Source organism: Pygoscelis adeliae, unplaced genomic scaffold (assembly GCF_000699105.1).
Source record: "Pygoscelis adeliae isolate BGI_AS28 unplaced genomic scaffold, ASM69910v1 Scaffold101, whole genome shotgun sequence".
Lineage (NCBI taxonomy): Eukaryota > Metazoa > Chordata > Aves > Sphenisciformes > Spheniscidae > Pygoscelis > Pygoscelis adeliae.
The window spans coordinates 2,587,521-2,606,828 of NW_008824238.1; the positions used below are offsets into that span (position 1 = coordinate 2,587,521).

A 19,308-nucleotide genomic window follows, 5' to 3' on the forward strand; every position below is an offset into this window, starting at 1 on the left:
AAGAGTATTTCTTTCTGTCACTGAAATGTTGGTGAACTCACACTGGCTGGAAGGCTCTGTTTCCAGTCCTTTCATGGAGTGCTATGGAAATGTAATATGCATTATAGAGAGATACCTTTATTAAACCTTAACAGCTCATTTGCACTGGAGTCAAACTGCATAATATCTATCATCCTGTCCTGCTCTGCCTTGACCACAGAGTATACATTTCCCTCTTCTGGGTAGGGAGAAATGGCAGCAGTGACTCATGTTTGACACATGTCATTTGACATGAAAACCATTTCCACTGGAGACTTACAAGACCCTGGCTTGCAGTTTCTTTTGTTTTCTCACTACTTCTCTGGCATCCTCCTACGTGACATTGTGTTTGAAAATGCTAATAGGGATGCTCGGTCGGTGTAATATCCACATGATTTATTTTCTGCTGACAGAAGAGTGTTACTCAAAGGGGCTTCAGCTCTGTGTAAAACACCCCTCAAATTTGAACAGATTTATGTTTGCGCTGGTTGCCTGAGACACACTGCAAAACAGCACGTCTGTGCCCAGAAACAGACTTCATTTGGACAAAGGCACCTTCATGGCCTTGACACGATCCTTCCTCTGGGTGTATGGGTGACTTTGAGGTCTCCCCTGAATTGGTTAAAAGAGCACCATAAGCTCTGCATTATCTTTTGAGAAGTGAGCCGAAGTGCCCCATCACCTGCTGGACACTTTGTCGCAGCTCACCCTGTGCTGGGATGCTACTGTCTGGGAGAGAGCTTGGAAATACTGTGGATCTCTTTAAGAGAGTAAATCTCTTAAAGCTTTTTGTCAACAAGATGTGATCATCTGCCCATCTGCAGAATATATTGGCTGGCCACCACATGGTAGCTGTCAAAAATAGCCATGGGATCTTCTGAACGTGCCAAAGAATGCTGCAGCTCTTTCTTGGTGGCCTTTGATCAGAGGCACAAGCTCAGGATTTGCTTGGCTCTGTTCAGTAGATAAATGTTTTAGGACTCTGGTTTTAGCTGTCATCACCAGGCATCATTTGTTGTTATCTTTACTTCAGGCCTGCTCTGGTACATACAACTACCAGTAGATTTGCTGAAAGGTCAACCATTTTTTAACGCTGGGATGAAGCAGGTTCTTCCCTCATTCGGCTCCTATATGGTGCTGTGTTCACTTGGGGTATCCTGCCAGAATCCTAAATAATCTTAAATGATGTAGGATCACTATTGAGCTCTCCTACTCCTAGCAGTTTCTTCTGGTTCCCTCAAATGTTCTGTGCGACGGGCCACTGGGAGCAGGCCCAAAACCATATACCATTAAATCAAGTGAGCATAAAGGTACTATCATTTACATCTCTCTCCAAAAGGGCTGATAAAGAAACTCCTCTTTGGGGTGGATTAAAATAGATATAAGTAATCTTTGCAGTCATCTTCACATATGCCTAACTACAACCTATACAACATGTCCTTGACTTTAGGTTTAGCACTTAACATGATGGGAGAATTAGATAGGGCTGTGGCCTGACTTTCTACTTTGAGGATAGGTTGGTCTGTGACTGGGAGTTACAGTAAAGCAGGCAAGCCCCTCCATGCATTTCTTCTTGCTGTCAACATGAGACCAGTGTTGCCTGCATCCAGCACACAAGGACTTACTCTTAATAGATGCCACTGCTTAGATACTTTATTGAGATGTAGAGGCTGTTATTGTTTGTATGTCTTGTACCAAACCTACTATTCCGATGGCTTCATTAATAACACAACGAGGATTGATAAACTCACGAGAGCTCTGGCAAACAGGAAGGTAGGAAGGTAGCCCAACCAGAAAGTTCATCTGTGCCAGAGAACGGAGAGATGCAGCTCCTGAGCTGAGTCCCACACGGGGTCACAGGTACTTAACCAGATAAATTTTTCCTCCTTTGTAGGAAGCCAAAGACAGTATTTGCTTTGCTGATATTGCTTTTTTCAGTTTGCAGTCAGATACAGGTACTATTTGGATATACGTGATGAATGAATGAATGGTTGCCATAGTTCCACATCAACAGCAACGTACTTTCCATTTTAGGGAAAATTATGCCATGGTATCTAGATAAAAAGAGGATGTTGTCTGAAGGGCCATAGTATGTGCTTTTTCTTATTTATTGAAGTGACTCTAAATGTTTCCTTTTTACAATGACTCAGCTTTTCAACTATGAGATTTTGAGTGACCTGTTTGGAGCCTCATTCAACATTTACTGACATTGTGGAACAAATTTCTGTTGGTATTAGTCAATATGGAGGTCAGATCCCTGACCCTGATTAGCCGTGCAAAGATCAAATGAATGACCACACCTCTTAAGTGTTGTTTTGTCCTTTTCTATGAAGTTTACAGTTAATTTTAAATAGTGTTTTTTTAAAGTATGGTCAAAATACAAAGGTTTAAATCTATAACTAAAAAGATTTTACTTTGAGGATGTATTTATTTGTGACTGTTATAGCACCATCAGTTTTTCTTTAGAATAATAAAAACTGAGATAATGTTTCAACACCAAAAATTCATTCCGTATTCTCTCAGGGATGAAAACATGAATGATCAAAACCAATTAAATGCTAATGTAATACAAAACATTTGCAGCACTTACTAGTGATATCCAGTTAAAGAATTCCATATATGCTCAGAATGCCCCAGCCATTTAATTATAATCCATTCTCTTTTAAGAATCCATGAAAATAGTCCAAGTTTAAGTAAATTAAGTAAATCAGATTGTGATTAATGGGAAAGAAAAGGAAATAAACTTATCCTTAAGTAATTTTGCAGATCCACATCTGGTTTTTGAGAGGCAAAGTTAATTCTTCACAAAGTAAAACACTTATTCAGTTTGACAACAAGTATTGAATTCTGTGCAATTCCTTGTGTGTGACTTAAACAGGTTTCCACAGGGTAAGTGTTGGACTGTTTCAAGAAGCGCACGTGAATTGATGAGGTCGAAACACTCAAAATGATGTGTTACCTTATTATTTCTGTTGTTTCATCCCCTCATGCAGATCCCAAAGAATGACCTGCATTTGCCATGAAACACTTCTACCAGGACTTGTGAGTATTATTTTATGCTATAATGGACAAAATACATAAGATGGGGTAAACCAGACATATTTTAGAAACTGTCTGCCTTCTCCTTTACATATTTTTCTCTACCATGGCCTCTGAGACCTCTTTTGCCAGAAAACATGAAGCAGTTTGTAGTAAGTGGGGGTGTGTGGGGGGTGTGGGTGTGTGTCCTTTCTAAGACATTCAATAGCATTTGAGAAGTTCATGGATTCACATTCTCTTATGACTGCTGTACCAAATGAAGCCCAGTGCCATGTACAGGCTTACTCAGAGGATGGGTAGCTTGTAAGGGTAACTAGGGCAGTTGCCTGGAGGACTTGGGTCATGAGAGAGGTCCACTTAGGTAGGTAGCATGTGAGTCATCCAAAGTGTGGGTGAGAAGACAAAATTAGAGAAGCTTTAATTTCTGCTTGGAGTTGCCTGGAATTTAATACTGTTTATAGGAACAGTGTCTGTACTGCCAGCAACTTCCCAAAGGCAGCTTAAAATCTGTCAGTGGTGGCCAGGTAATTGCAGCTACCTGAATGCAGGACATTTTCACCAGAACCATCTACCTGTCTGGCCCACTGTTTGCAGGAGTGGCCATTCTGTGTCCCGCAGGTGGCCTCCGCTTCATGTTTCTGTCCAGGACTATAGACTATTTCTCCTCTTCTGCATGAGGAATCCTCCTTGTTGGTCCCTTGTCAGAGGGTGTTTCTTTCTGCAGCTTTTTTGATAATTATGTGAAAATAATTTTGTGATTCCATAGGGAGTTGTTAATGATTCATAGATTGTATTACTTTAGTGGCATATCATACCCAAAGCCTATGAAGACATGTAGTTAATGGTTTGTCCAGTAGCAGGCTGACTGCTACACTTGCTATTGCAAGTGCCACATTTGTAATTTCATAGTGGAGTTGTTCCTCAGATGCAGATGTAATAAAATATCCGCAGTTACTGATATGCTTACCTCTCTTGATGTGTAGCAGCTACCTCATGCAATGCAATGAATTCCATGAATATTCATAGTATCACCCACATACCCACCTGCCTTTGTCTTCCTAAAGTCTGTTGCGTCATGCTATTTATCTCCATCTCCAGTCATTTTCTCAGAAATAGCCCTCAAGATGGTAAGATTCATGAGTCTTGCCTAATTCTGAGAAAATTATGGAGTTGTTCCAACTCCTCTTTAGGCATTTTGATATCTCAAATTCATAGTCTTTCTCTAAGACCAGCTGTGGAGCATGTCTGTTAAGACAGGCTGAACCTCAAGCAACTGCTCTAGCTACTTGCAGCTGTATTTTCAGTCAGCCCTTGTCTGGCCAAGTATAATGGAGGTAATTTCATATTTCATTTCTGTTTGCTTTTAAGACCATTGTAAACATAGTGGTCATTTGAAGAACAATACTGTCTTCACAGTGATGGAAAGATGCAAAAGCATGTTTTAAGCCTTTTTCTTAGTGAGATAATATGCTCTGTGCGAAAGCTTTTCTGTGCTTTCAGTCAACTATAGCTTCCACTAACAGGCTAGTGGAAAGAAAATAAGTTATTGTTAACACCAGAATAATGAATAAATCACTGAGCAGAATAAAGAGAAAGATCATGTTTTCCCATGTTACACAAACCAAGAAAGATATAGCTATGCTGGTATTCAGTATCAGAGTATTTGTGTTTGATTTACACTGCAGAAATCAACATACTGCTTAGAAACATGGTGTGTTTCTTTTTTAATCATTCATTTTTGTTTACACTCCAGATCTGTACATCATCTTATGCTGGGCATAGGATTTTCGAGGTACAAAATGCATACAGAGCTCTTCAGCAAGCTGGAATACTTAGTTGATTTCTTGGTTTTGTCCTGCCTTTAAGTCCGTTGGAAAATAGTCTGAAATGTGGTGGAAAAAAGGAGAGATACAGGCTACACCTATGTGCTTTCTTCTCCTGGGAAGCAATGATCTTCGATTTAGAAACCTCTTGCCTTTCTCTCTTTGCCTGGAGAATCCTTAGAAAGCTACAGGTAAAATACTAATTGACTGCATGGTGGTTCCCCTGTGTTACAGGACAGGGTAAAGCAGGGATCCCCTTCCAGTGTAGCGAATTATTCTCCTCTCAACTAAGAAAAATCTAATTTCTCTCAGAAAGGAGTAAAATGGGAAGATGAAAAAATATTCCCTATATTTTATTGGTCCAAATAAAAAAAGAGGAATTTTTCCAGTATTAAAACACAGAAAAAAAATCCAGTTTTCCATATAGTCTGGGACAGTGCTCCATACTTACAGTAGTAAGCAGTAGCATCTCTGGGTGACCTGTGCTAGCTAGGAGGGTTTCCATGTGGCAGCTTTTCACCCTGGGTCAGAGGCTTTGAAAATACAAAGTGTGCATGAGTATTCATTTCCAGTGAGTCAGAAGAGCCACTCCACTTCTGAGATCCCTCATGGAGAAAGACCCTCTCCTTAGGGGAAGGACTACGCTTTGGCTGGCGACTGCCAAGAACAGGAGCTGGCTTGTGCAGGCCAGGAAGGCACATCTGTACGTCTGTTGTGTAATACTGTGGAGCATGTCTGTTAAGACAGGCTGAACCTCAAGAGTTACGCTGCTTAAACTGGGAAGAAATAGAATAATTTGGGAACATATAGACAAGCAAACTGTACTTTTGAGGGATGATTCTGCCTTCATGCTGGTGTTTGAGTAGGGGTGGGTGAGTACAATTCAGAGAGTTGGGGAGCTGCTGGTCTGGAGGAACAGAACCTTGTCCAGGGAATTTCCCTTCTTTGCCAACAAATTCAAAGTTTCTTGCCTGCCTCTCTTTTTTTGAAAGAACTGATGAGCTTCTTGAAGATGTAGCAGATAGCAGACACCACTACGAGGTGAAATCAAACACCTGTGGGGCTCACAGTCGTGGGATGTTACGGATACCAGAAGTTTGCATTGGCCTCAAAAAGTGATCAGACATATTAATAAAAGAAAATATCCATCAGGGATGTTAAATGTACTATGTAATTCTTGCTCAGGCAGCTTCAGAAGTGTGTATTGTTGGAGGCTGGAGAAGCATCGCTATGTGCCTGTACTGTTCTTATACTAATTTTTGAGCATCTGTCACTGCCCACCAGCAGTGGCTGAGTACTGGGCCAAATGAGTACTTGGTCTCACCAAGTACTCCAGCTGCTCTTGCAAGTGAAGGTTCAAAAGATGCAGAATTAATCAAACCTGCAAGACATCATTTTTGCAGTTAGGTACTTGCTTAATTCAGAGGGAAACAGTAGGAGGAGTCTGGAAAAGCTTGAAAAATCAGTCAATGTGTTGGGGAGCCCTGCTCAGAGCTACAGGACAGGCCCACAAGTCCTGCCTGCACCCTTCCCTTCCTATCCGCCTTCAGAGGAGGTCTCGGTGCAGAAGTGCAGCAAAGGGAGGGAGGTGGCCGAGTGGCTCTGGGAGTCAGCCTCAGCATCGTGGCAGCCGACTGGATTTACTCAGTGCCTCCTGGAGGAGAGAGGGAATCAAGTCTGCTTTAATACTCACAAACCCCCCCAAGGACTAATTGGGATGTAGTAGAAAAAGACAGGAGCAGCCAGCCTGGCTGCAGGAAGAGTGGGGAGCTACGACATGGGAAGCCTTGACCAGAAGAACCTGTGGCGCTGGGGGAAAAAAGAGCTGGAGTTTGCTGGAGGACTAAGTGCCACCCTTGCCTTGATTCCAGGGTCTGCAGGGACCTGCTCAGCCATGGTGGCTCTGCCCTCTGCACCGGCTGAGCCGAGCTCACAGTGAGCTGGAGCCCCCGTAGCTGTGCTACAGCAGCCGAGCGCTTGCACTGGCGTATCCTGGGACTCCCAGCATGGAGTTGCTTGGCTGGGGAGATCCCGTTTTCAAGCTGGCTGAGCTCAGCCGGCCCTGAGCCCAGGCTAGGGAGCTTAAGGCTGTTTGGATACATCCTTGCACATGTGCTGCAAGAGCCAGCAGATGCCTTGGGCAATGCAAAGAACCAAAGAACCAAAGATGTAGCCAAGACCGCTTGCTACATCTATGAGCATTAAACATGTCTTGGCATGGAGGCCGAATGGTGCAAACAGCCCATGTCTCAGTAAACAGTCACAGTGTCCAAACAGCACAGCTGCATGCAGGCTGCCTGGTAGGAACATGGGACTCCCCAACCCTGCCTGGGATGTGCCAGGCACAGCAGCAGCTTGCACTGGCAAAAAGTGTGCCTGGCAACACTGTAAACTCTCCGTGTTCGAGAGCTCTGGAAGATGTCTGAGTTATCAATTTCTTGGTAAAATTATTAGGTAGGGAAGAATGATATTAGGTGGCTTTTTTATTTTTATTGTCTCCTCCTAGCCTTCCACAACTAGGTAGCTTTGAAAGAAAAAAAAATCTCTGTTCAGCCTTGATGTGGAGAGACTGGCAACCTTGGATAACCATGGAAATAATGAGGAAGAATCTCTCCAATTTCAATGTTGTAAATTCTAGCTTGGTTTGCTGATGAGATGTATCACAGCTACGGAGGTAGCCTCCTGAGGGAACAGAGATGCCTGCCTGCCTTCAAAAGTCATCATGAATCCTTTAATAGAAAAATACTAACTTTTTTAAAACTAGTCCAAGCATTTGATTATTGCATAAAGCAGGAGGGTAAAAATGCACTGGAAAATAAAAAAAGTAGTACAATTTCTACAGTCAGCTCCACTATGGAGCCAACAGCTGGCCAGGACACACAGATAACGCCCAAGGCTGATGATCTGCTGTGAGCTGGGGCACACAGGGCCACACACCCACGCAGTGGTGTCAGTTCTGGAGAGCATCTTGGATGGCTCCAGAGTGCAGCTCCCAGGACGCCCTGTGACCCTGTGCACAGCACTCCTTCCCACAGGACCCCTCCTGAGGTCCCAGGGCCGGTGGGTAACTCAAAGCAGAAGCAGCACCCCCAACTTTGCCCTTATCTTCCCCCAACTCGAGTGCTGCTGCCACATTTTCTGCTGTCTCCCAGTGGCAGCTGGCAGCGTCCTCCTTCCCTGCAGCACGCAGGGCATGCCTTCTCCTTCCCCTAGAGCTCTGCTGCAGGCTGTGGCTGGGCAGGCAGGGACCTGTTCTGACACACCATGCTGGGTCTAGTCAGGCTGCCTCCGGCATTGGTAGGGTGTCCTAGGAGCATGGCACAAGGAAAACTGAGCTGGCCCTTCATGGGGACATCTGAAGGTCTAACAGAAACTGTTAATTCAGGCACAGGCTGTGTTTTGTGAGCAAGCAGCTATGCTGCTTCCAAACCTGTCCCTGCAGGCAGAAGATGTGCATTTATCTAGTGCTTCTCCCGTGCTAATACCTATGTCAGGGGTAATCTGCAATCTGGGTAACCGGTTCGTGGTTCGCTGAGAGCTGTTCATACGCCACAGCGCTCTATCAGTTTTTTCATCATTTGCAAATGTGTAAGTGTAAAACTGTTCAGGAAGGGAAGTTGCTGCTGAGTCTGGTTGCTTCTGCTGTGAGCATCTCCCTTTCCCAGCCTGCTCAAAACCCAGCTGAAAAGCAGTGAGGTTTTCCTGCTTCCATCCTGCACTCAGGAGGGCTGGTTCAGACTCCCTGGGGGGTAGGAACCAGCTCCTAAACTCCAGACTAACAGAGCAGCTAATTTGAACCTGTTTATTCATATGGCTACCTTATCCTTTAGCTTGCCTGCTAATATACATACAATGCCTGCCCAGTGATGTATTCTTAAGGAAATCTAGCCGAAGTAATGAATTTTGCCCAAAGAAAAAGTATTATCTTTTATATTGCATATAAACCCAAATCCAGATTTCAGGGCAAGTGTGGAACATCAGTCTCCACGATGCTCTAAAGCAGGATTTCAGGATAGAACACGGCTTGATAGGCTTTTCCAAGTAAAACTTAACAGCTGTAGTTGCCTGTTAAATAATCAGAGCTTGCCCTCTTCTGGTCATGAGTAGTTGTACGTGGGGATTTTTTTGTGAACTTCTGTGAACCCGTGGAAATTATTATCTAAAAGACTCTTTGGCAAATTTTATATTTTAAGAGTTAATGTTTTTAAAATGTATTTTATTATGGTGTACTTGTTTTCCAAAGTTTGTTTAAAAGTCTGTTGCAACTATAATAGCTAAAAGAAATTTAAGTCGAAGCTTGGCTGTTTCCTCACATCGCACTTGTCTGGGCTGTATCTTGGATAATGCCTTTCATGTCCTCCATCTTCAGGAGCTGCCCAGGAACTTCCTTTTCTGGAACCCATTTGATCGAAGCCAACCTGTTATGGTAGGAAGACGTTTTCCAGCAGCTATTTACTGCCCCCAAAAGAAAGGGGGCATGGCATCACATTGTAAACTTGAAGAAGGTGAATGTTTCCCTAAGTAAATTATCAATTATATGCATTCCTATGGTCTTTGTGGACATTTGAATAGAAAAAGGAACCTCCATTAGTTTCCCCAGAGGAAAAGTCAAAGCTCAGATGCTATCAGAGCATCAGCGTAACACTGAAGTTATGAATGGCTGAAGCACAGGCATTTTATTGTGCATTGGAGAACCCCCCAACCCGTGGGGAGTCCGTAGCATATTCTGGTTTCTGCTGCTCACAGAGCTATGGGTTACATTTACATATATACTGTAGGCTGGATTTTAGGCTCCTCTGTCTTACACCCTAGTTCCAAGTACTGGGGTGGGGGTGGAGAAAGCGTTCAGTGTTTTTCAGGGGAGACAGCTTCAAGGGTGACCATCCTTTTTCCTCTGCTGGCAGATAAAGTCTGCTTTTCAAATGCGAGAGATATTTCATGGTTCATTTAGCTCCTGATCTGTTGATGGTTTTTGATGCTAGCTTTTCTTGTTCTCCCCTCTACTTTTGATGTTGTCTATATCATGTCCGCGGTCTTTCTTCTGAGCTGGCCGCTGTGTATTGTCTGTTGCTTTCTAGACATGTTTGAAGTTTCAGTAATGCAGATATTCTCATAGTCATGAGAATTTCTGATGGTGGTGGTGCAATAGCTGTAATTCTGGCTACTCCTTGTTCCATACAAAAATATCAGCCCTTTTTGATTTTACAGCTATCCATGGTCGTGCCACTCATGTTACAGTGGAATTAAACCTGAAAATGTCTGGACTCAGTCTTCAGATTTCAGAGCCACCATCTACCTTACATAAAGACCTAGTGTAAACTGTGCAGCAGACTAAATGGATATCCTTCAGAGGAAATCCTTGCAATCCCTGGTGTGTTTAGAGATGATCACCGTTTTTAAGAGTGACCACTGCATGGCACTATTGCACCAGCATCACTGCGGCACCAGCCCTGAGGCATGGGAAAGATTATTTAAAATTCTCCCATTACCTCCCTCGCAGTATCCCTTCTGCTGTGTGAACGGCTGCCTCCTTCCACTGCTGAAATATGGGCAGAATGGGGCATGTGCTGCAAGATGGAAGTAGGGCCTGCCTCTTCCCGTGCAATCCTCTCTTCTCTCCACCAAAACCCTGCTGAGAGGGTTTGATCCGACATGATGGGATCTGGCAACAGTTGGATGAGAAAGAAGGTGTTCATGCTGCCCTAAATGTAGGTTTTAAACTATGTCCCTCTCCCTCTGGGAGACGAGTGAGAAGTACTTTTCTCTGTATGGTTTAAGGTGCTGGGAGTAAAGCTCTTTCCCCCACTAATCACAGAGCCCGTCCCTCTGAAAGGACTGCTGAAAGGCAGACAGGTAGATGACTCTGCATGTGTGCGTAGCACGTTGCTGTACCTCAGTGACATGTTTGGGGATTCTGGAGTGAAGGAACAGAGAGAAATTGCTATTTGGCTATAGAAGGGTTAGGATTTTGTTCCAGTCATTCAGAAAAAGCACCTCCACATGACAAGAAGTGTGATAACAAAGGGAAAAAAAGGCATTGTTTTCAAGTTCTGGATCAGTGATGGGTTTAAACCCTACACCCAAGCCTCCTGACTTTGGAAATGTTTGGCTTGGTTTGAGCATAAATTTCGTGTGGCTTCAGTAGGACCTCGTGAACGGTGACAGTTTTGAATTGTTCCTGTTTGATTACTCGGGCAGTCTCCTCGTGGCAGCCTTGACATAACTGATGGGTTAGCTAACAGGAAACCGAGCCCTACCCACCCTCGGGGGGGCAGCCCCGGGACCTGCAGAGGCCACAGGTCAGAAGCGCCTTTCTTGGTGCGCTGCGCAGCTCTGCCCTGCTGCTGAGCCGTCATATACCTCAGTGAGAGGAGGGAGCATCTGCGTGGTGCAATGCCGGAGCTCCAGGCTCCCTCCTGTCCTTTGGGAGGTTTCAGGCAGCCTACGGAAAATGCTCTGCATTGCAGCGCCAGCTGCTCAAAGCTCACGGCATGTAGTTGAGTTGGGCATCTACAGTTAATTAAGAGGGGGCCCAATTTTTCTAATCTAAAAGTCCTGAGCATTCCGTTTGTCGTGAATTAAAAAATAAACTGAGCTATTTCAAGTAGGCAGAATGGTAATACTTCAAAAATGGATGGTTTGACTGTTCTATTACTTTTCAAGGAGATCTTTAATCTGTAACTCCACATGAGAGACCCGTGGCACCAATACGCTTTTGCTAGCACAAGCAGGGAGGAGCTAGGAAGGCAGTACTAAAGCGAAATACAAGGAAATAATGTAAGGGAACATTATTATATAATGTTATAATATACGTCCATTATATAAGGAAACGGCCATGCTGCAGCTTTCCAGGTATTTCTTTTTGCTATTATAGATTAAATATGCAGTGTATTTGCAAACAGGCTTTCAAAATATAGCTATACCTTAATAAAACGAACTCCAGACCCACAACTGTTAAAAGATCCAAGTGAACAGGAGCAGAGCATGGGCTCTGGCACAGGTCTACAGCGCTCACACTGTCTTGTTCTTCACTCATTTCCCTGGTGCAGTCTTGGTACCTGTGCAGAAGCATTTCTCAGGCAATGCTCGGGTCTGTGCTGGGGTGAACATGTGCCAGGGACCGTCCCAACTGGCGCTTTGGATGTGGACACCCTCGTTTGTGGGGGAAGAAAGTTTAGCCCCATGGAGGCAAGGCAGGCTGCCCTCCTTGGCCTCAGCATCAGAGCTCTGCCCTTGGCCTGTTCTCCGAGCAAGCGTAGCCAGCAGGACAAACAGGAAAAGGGCTTGATGCATGACGAGAGCTTGTTAAGTCAATGGACAGTGAAAACTCTAAGTGACTTGCCATTGGGAAATGAAACCAAAATCCAGGAGCTCTCAAACCAAGATCCTGGACCTTAAATTGAAATATAAGCTTGACTGAATGACATTTTTTACTGGGGCTTAAAGCAATATACAAACTTTGAAGCCTTGGGAACATTGAAGCTCATGACATCCAGATTCAAAGTTTGCTATTTGGCTTCTCTACCAGGTTTACTTCTGGTAATTTTGCCAGGAAGACAAGGAATTTAGGCAAGGAAATCCAGCTGCTATAACAAGTTGGAGTACTTCTCTCATTCTGTGGTGCAGAGCTTATTGCACACAGAGCTGAGCTTGCAGCCTTGTGCTTGGATCAGCTTCTGCTAGTTTTTGACTGTGGGCCAAATCTTCCTGGGACATAACTTGGCTCTGAAATAAAATAGGGTCAGAAACTGAGTGTTGCAGATCTGGAGCTTTTGGCCCATCTCTCCGAAAGAGCAAGTAAATAATGCCACTTTCATGACTTTAAATCAGAAAACTAATCCTAGAGGTAACTTCTGATCACCTGTCCAGTTTTAAATGTGGTCAGACCCAATTTTATATCTCAGCTCTGCAGCTCAGCAGTTTCCCTAGCAATTTTGTGTTTTTCAATAAATCCTGTAAATGAATTCTTTTTACCCCGAAAATCAGTGGGTTAACAGCCAGAATCTTGCTGCAGCTATTGATGTATGTGCCCAGAGCTACATTATTCACTTTTCTTTCCCCAAATTCCTTTTTTTTCCCAATATTGAGTCAGGATTAAGGGGTGCATGTGCATGTGTGTGTAGCTAGTTATCTTTTTTTAATCAACCCAGTGCTAGAGGTCACATTTATAGGCTCATTTTATATGGTAATCTTTAAAAACAACCAGCCTAAGCACTGGAAAATGCATAGCAGGGAGTAGTCCTCTGTTAGCAGAGAAATAGGCTTGGTTTATTAACAGTTCTCATTTAAGTCTCATTTCCGTGCTTTTAGGACTACATTAGGTTTTCACCTCACATGGGCACATGTCAGAAAAGTAATGGAGCAAGAGAAAAGACAAGCCCTTTTTCAGTTCACAGAACCCCAATTCTTTATTAATCACAGCTTGCTCACAATGACATACAGGAAAATAGCACTAATGAAGAGTAGAATATGCAGGCAGCAACCTCCAGGGGGGTAGGGACAACTTCAAAACTGCAGCTATTTTGGGGACGATGTGTTAGGTTTGGTGATACTGTACTTGGCACAAGCACCCTGTCTAGTCATTCCTCCTGCTTCAGCCCTCTTAGTCCTAGATGTCTGTCACTAGGTAGGGTTGGCTAACACTGAAGAGTAAAATTCATGATGAATGGAAGTCAGCAGTGTCAAAAAAAAAGGTAACAACTGGCTCATGGGTTCCAGATGAAATATTCGGTAGCCTCTTGTACTATTACACATGTAATGTGGTAGCATCAGATAAGTATCATAGGTCATGGCATCTACAGATAAAGCCACTTGATGCTTTTAGTTGCTCCATCAATAAATTTTCAGGTGGTGAATTAAGCTCACTTTACAATTAGCATTTGTATGGCTGTTTGGCATCATCCAGAATTTGTCATAGCTTGATGGTTACAATGTGCGTCTTAAATTTGCCTCAAACTGATCCCACTTGCATTCATTCTGTTGCACAGCTGTATTTGTTGCCTCTCACTTCAAAAAGCAGAAGCAACAAGTACTGCACGTGGCGATTTAACCTCAATTATGTAGCACACTACAGAGTCCTGTAGTCTAAGTTGCACTTGAAGAAGCTACATTTTAAGAGCCTTTTGTCTTGGACAGCTGAACGTGAAGTCACAATACCTGTGATCTAGTCACTGTTTTAACAAAGCTCATTGATGGCAAAGCAGTCTAGGTTATTAGGCAATGACTGGTCTCTAGCACCATAGAACTACTACTGACCTCGTGGTGGGTTGGAATGAAAGTCGCAGGGAATGGAATTAGACGTGAGGTGCTTCAAATGAACAGACCCAGCAAATTCAACTGAGTGGAAATAGACAACATCAGAAGCCTGTTACAGGACATGTAAGATTATGAAATAACTTGCATAATGCAATACTTGTATTTTTTAACAAAAATGTAAGTATTTACAAAGTAAGATCCAAGTTTTTTAAACATCAAGCAAATCATTCTGCAAAGAGACCGCATTGTTTTTGTTTTTATTTTTGTTTCTTTTTTAAAGTTTTTTATTGAGTTCTTGATTTTTTTTTTTTAAACCATGTCATACATTTCCCATACTGATATCGCATGATCCATAATAATATAGGCAGGGGGAGTTTACTAATGGTGGGGATGGGTCACATCCACCATTGCTGTTTTCAGCCAGACAGTTCCACCTGGAGCTCCTTGTTTCTACGGACCTCTGCAGCATGCCTCTCCTGGAAAACATCAAGAAGAGAAAAATCAAAACTCTTTCTCATTCCGCCTGCCCAGGGAGGCTCCTGATGACAACCCGTTTAGGTTGTGCCTTTGATGCTTGTGCAAAACCTGTTTCACAGCACAACTGTGTAAAGGATGCAACTCAGGAGAGGTGTCCCACCAGACCAGCCTGAGGCATGTCCGATGCTTACATTCTACTTATGCTCTGGAGCTCGGTCTTTTATCTGATATGGCCTTATAATCCTCAGCACCTCACAGAGTTTCATTTTAAAGGCCCACATAGAGCGGTCCTGCTTGCAGCATAAAATGTGCCATGTGCTCACATTTGCCCTTCGAATTCCTAGATGTTAGACTAAATATAGGGAAGGATGAGTGGGCTTGAATTAATTCCGTGCACACTGTATGCAGAAGAAGTGTTAGTTACTGTGTTATCTGTAGCATTTAGGAACCATAAATAAAGGTCCAAGAATTTAGTTCCGTCAAGACGGGTCAATCTGAACATCTCAAACATCGCCTTAGACCAAACAATGAAGCTAGCTGTCGTCTCCATTCTTTCTCTGGCTGTGATGGAGAAGGGACGCAGTAACCAAAAGTCAATGCTAGGCCCTTCTCTCCACTTTCAGCCATGTTATCTTCCCTTTTACAAAAGTAGTCGTAATTAATTTAGACTTATCTGAGCCACTGTATATTCAGATACTTCTGTGGAAATGGGCATGTGGTCAGGAACAACAGCTGTCAAATGAATTTAGGAATGTTCTACTTGGGGTGTTTATAAAACTATTATTTTTGGCAGCTTCTGGGTTTTAGGGTTTTTGGTTTATGCCTCTCTCCTTTCAACTGTCAAACTATCAGATTTTTATTTCTTGTGTCTGATCACTGAAAAAAACCCCAGACAACCAAATGACAAGCACAAGCTCACTACAGAAGCAAACATCCATCCCTAGCCGACTTCACTTTAAGACACCCCCCTAGGTATTGCCATGCATTAGAGGGTCTTTTACGGTCAAAAATTCACTGAAGTAAACACTTATCTTTTTATTGTCTGAGTTGGACTATGGATCACAGGCCAAGACGGCTTATTGCATCAACTGACTCTGTAAATCACAGTTTCTTATAAGACCCATAATTCTGAATGCTAGATTTTATATGGGTCTTGTTCCTTGCTCCTGTTAACTGCAGTATACAGAAGTTATCTTTGATTGTAGGAACTTCTAGACACCAAAACCTCGGGGTGTCCACAGTTCTGTGTAACTTTTGAAGATTTGGACCCAGATATCTCACTTCTTTTCCTGCATATTCAGGGTTCACTTTTGTGTTGGCAAAACTGTATAGTCATGCAATTTTTAATTACTGGTCTGTACAAATGTTCCCAAATGAATTACTGTCATCTTTGTTCAGAAGCCTTCTTTGGATTTCATGCATATATGCCATCATATTGCTGTGGAAATGGGGCTTAACGGTCTGTTAACATTAACCTAGGACAGAGAGATGCTTCAGCTGTCCTTCTGATTTCCTTTTGGGCCTCAAGGATGGCTAATTGACTTTTTCCTTCGTTTTCATAACCTTGGGATATGTGCCTGCAAACTAATCTAATGCAAAAATATCAAGTAATCTGGGTACAGTTCTTAAGGTCAAGAATGATCCTTTGGTTTCTGTTGTTTCTTTCCTGCTCTCCAAGACTTTTTTCTCCGACAAAGAAGCAGAGGTGCTTATGGAGAAGATCTCATTGAACCACTGAGAGCTATTTTCTTTCTGTTAGTCAATTTACTAACATATTAGAAAGTTCATCACTGAGAGAAACAAGTGATCACTCATGCAGAACTAATTAATTTTTTCTTAACACTTCTAAATCTTTATTCACACGTTTCCCTCTCTTGTGTGGAAGGGTTGTTTTGGAGAAAGGCACACTTAGTCCTGCATGGTGGGGTTTGTGATCTACCTGTTTCCTCTGACTGTACCAAAGATCTCCAAAAGAAAATTTACTCTCTTTAGTTGCAAGACTTATGGAAGAACAGGACCCTTTTGATGTACAGGAAATATTTTTCCCCCATATTTTTTCGTCTTTCTCCTCTGAGAAACCAAGAACTACAGACACAGGACAACTGTTTGATCTGTTCAATGGCTTTAGTTGAAATCTAAACACAAGCGACCCTTCATTTGTTCACAGCACTTCTTAAAAGCTAGAAAATCAACCTTTCTCTGGAGACAGTCTAGCGAAGGGCCATGATGACCAAGGAACTGGAACACCTCCCAGTCTCTCCTGTGAGGAAAGGCTGAGAGAACTGGGACTGTTCAGCCTGGAGAAGGGAGGGCTTAAAGGGGGGGACCTTATATAAATACCTGAAGGAGGGTACAAAGAGGACAGAGCCAGGCTCTTCTCAGTGGTGCCCAGTGACAGGACCAGAGGCAATGGGCACACACTGAAACACAGGAGGTTCCCTCTGAACATTAGGAAACACTTTTTCAGTGTGAGGGTGACTGAGCACTGGCACAGGTTGCCCAGGGTGGTTGTGGAGTCTCCATCCCTGGAGATATTCAAAAGCCATCTGGACATGGTCCTGGACAGCCTGCTCTGGGTCACCCTGCTTGAGCAGGGGGTTGGACCAGATGATTTCCAGAGGCCTCTTCCAACCTCAACCATTCTGTGATTGTGTGATTATAGATGTTTAGTCTTTTTCAAAAGTTGAGTGGTGGTTTAGATATGCATCAGGGGCTCTGACTTAAAAATTGCTCAACTGTAGCAACTGAGACAGGAGCTACCGACAACATCTCTTCAAAATATTGATTAGATTTTCCTTTCTAGTCTAGGGTGAGGAGTGATAGTGTGGTTACCTTTTCTTGGAGACGTTCAATAAGAGCAGCTAAATTAGCTTCACGGTTTTCTTTGATCTGTTCCATTTTCAGTATCAGCTTTTCCTCTGCCATTTTGCTGAAGTTATTGTTCTCCTCCAAAGCCTTTTGAAGCACTTCTCGCTCATGTTCTCTCTTCTCTGCCAGATGTTTCAGCACCTGGGCCTCCTGGGACTGGAAACAGAGAGACATGCGGCTGAAATGAAATACTCATGTGGAGCAAAAAAAAACCCCAATAGGGCAACAGTTCACTGAGTTTGGAAACTGCGTAAAGTTTGTTGCTTAGTTGTTACATGCACAGTTTGGAAAGATCACTTCTCCGTGTAAACCCGATTAGCTTCAATAACAGGGGCTTAGAGACACTGGCTAAATGTGAGGTATGTGCCTGAGGCAGCAGCAGAGAAGCACTGCTGTTAACAAGAAATGATGTCATGGTTACTGCCCGGGGTTGTCTGGGTTACTGCAGTGGTTGCTCAACCTCTGACAGCTGCAGTCTTTTAGCTATGAGCATTTTATTTGTAGAGATATGGGATTGGGGGCTGAAGGTATGAACAGTGTTAAAAAGGAAGTTGCCGACACAGGAGAGGTGCATTTTTCACCTAGGCTGGACTATCCTTTAATGTGCTTGAACAGTTAATAACAGGCTTTGAAGTCTACTGTTGTGAAGGACAGACAGAATCAATTCAGACAATGTTTTTTTCCCATGATATTTATGTCTGGGTTAATCTCACTGATTAGGAAGGGAAAAAAGGGTTTTATTCTATAGAAAATAAAAAAAAAGCTATTTTTAGTTAAAAATTCAAATTTTGCAAGAAGATGAAAACTGAAAGTAGGAATTAAATGGATGCAGCCTATGCACAATACTATGTTATTCTTCTTTGTAAACTCATTGCTCAGAATCATAAGCTTTGTTATTTATTTTAAATCAAATTACTAACATGAAACCACTAATCCTAGGAGAGAAGCCAAAGAAGTTGCAGCATTGGGTCCATCCTCCAGGCAAGTCTATTTGAAAAGGCAGTATGTTTCAGAGGGGTTATTTGGAAATGATAAACAACATTGTATGCTTCTGGATAAAATAAATTAGAGGGTGCATGAGAAGCAAACAGAAAACAGGGAATGAAATATGGCTCCAGGAAACTAAGTGTTTATTTCAGTGCAGATCACAATACACTGTTGCCATTGTTATCCATAAAAATAAATTAGTTTAAGGCCTAAATTAAAGGGCTTAACCAATAATTACAATTAGTGATAATGAATCCTATTAAATTATGTCATGTGGCTTCAAATGGAGTAAAAAAGGCTGCAATTCTTTTACATGAGTGAGATCCAAGTAGGAGGAGAAAACAAGTATTTTAACGAAGGTAAGATACACATAAAGCCAAATGCACTGATGAGGCAAATAAAGCAGATTCTAGAAAAGGCTGCAAAAGCCAGGCAGAACACCTTGCAGCAAGACACTGGAGTAAAACATATCTGGCTTTGAAAGGCTGTAATGGCTTGCTTGAGATCAGAGGAAAAAGCTACTTTCATCAATCTTGGCCGCTTAATGTATTTGCTTTCACGTCTGGCCTGGTTGCAGTTAAGGGTTCATTTCTCAGACTGTGATCCCTGGAGCACTTGCTGATGGGAATGGTCTACTGAAATGGCTGGTACCTTACAAAGGCTCTTCCTTGCTCTTACCTCCATTACAGCTTATGCTGAACAGAGAGTAATAGAGCAAGCATTTTTCAGATCTTTGACTCAGAGAAAATAACTGTTGTGCAGGCCAAAAGATGTTGCAAATGGGAACAAAAAGTCCCCAGACAGGCACAGCCAAGAGCAGAGGGAGTTTCACTGGTGGAGA

At 42.9% G+C, this 19,308-nt stretch overlaps 1 protein-coding gene across 2 annotated transcripts in view; it reads right to left on the reverse strand.

The window, feature by feature from the left end:
* Positions 1–14,373: 14,373 nt before the first annotated feature.
* STMN2 (stathmin 2) overlaps positions 14,374–19,308 on the reverse strand; it is a 42,728-nt gene continuing 37,793 nt past the window's right edge. For both annotated transcript variants that reach the window (XM_009335006.1, XM_009335007.1), the window contains exons 4-5: positions 17,445–17,636; positions 14,374–14,611 (exon numbers count right to left, since the gene is read on the reverse strand). In XM_009335006.1, the coding sequence (XP_009333281.1) occupies positions 14,552–14,611; positions 17,445–17,636 (252 nt within the window). In that variant the 3' untranslated portion in view covers positions 14,374–14,551. The remainder of the gene's footprint in view (positions 14,612–17,444; positions 17,637–19,308) is intronic.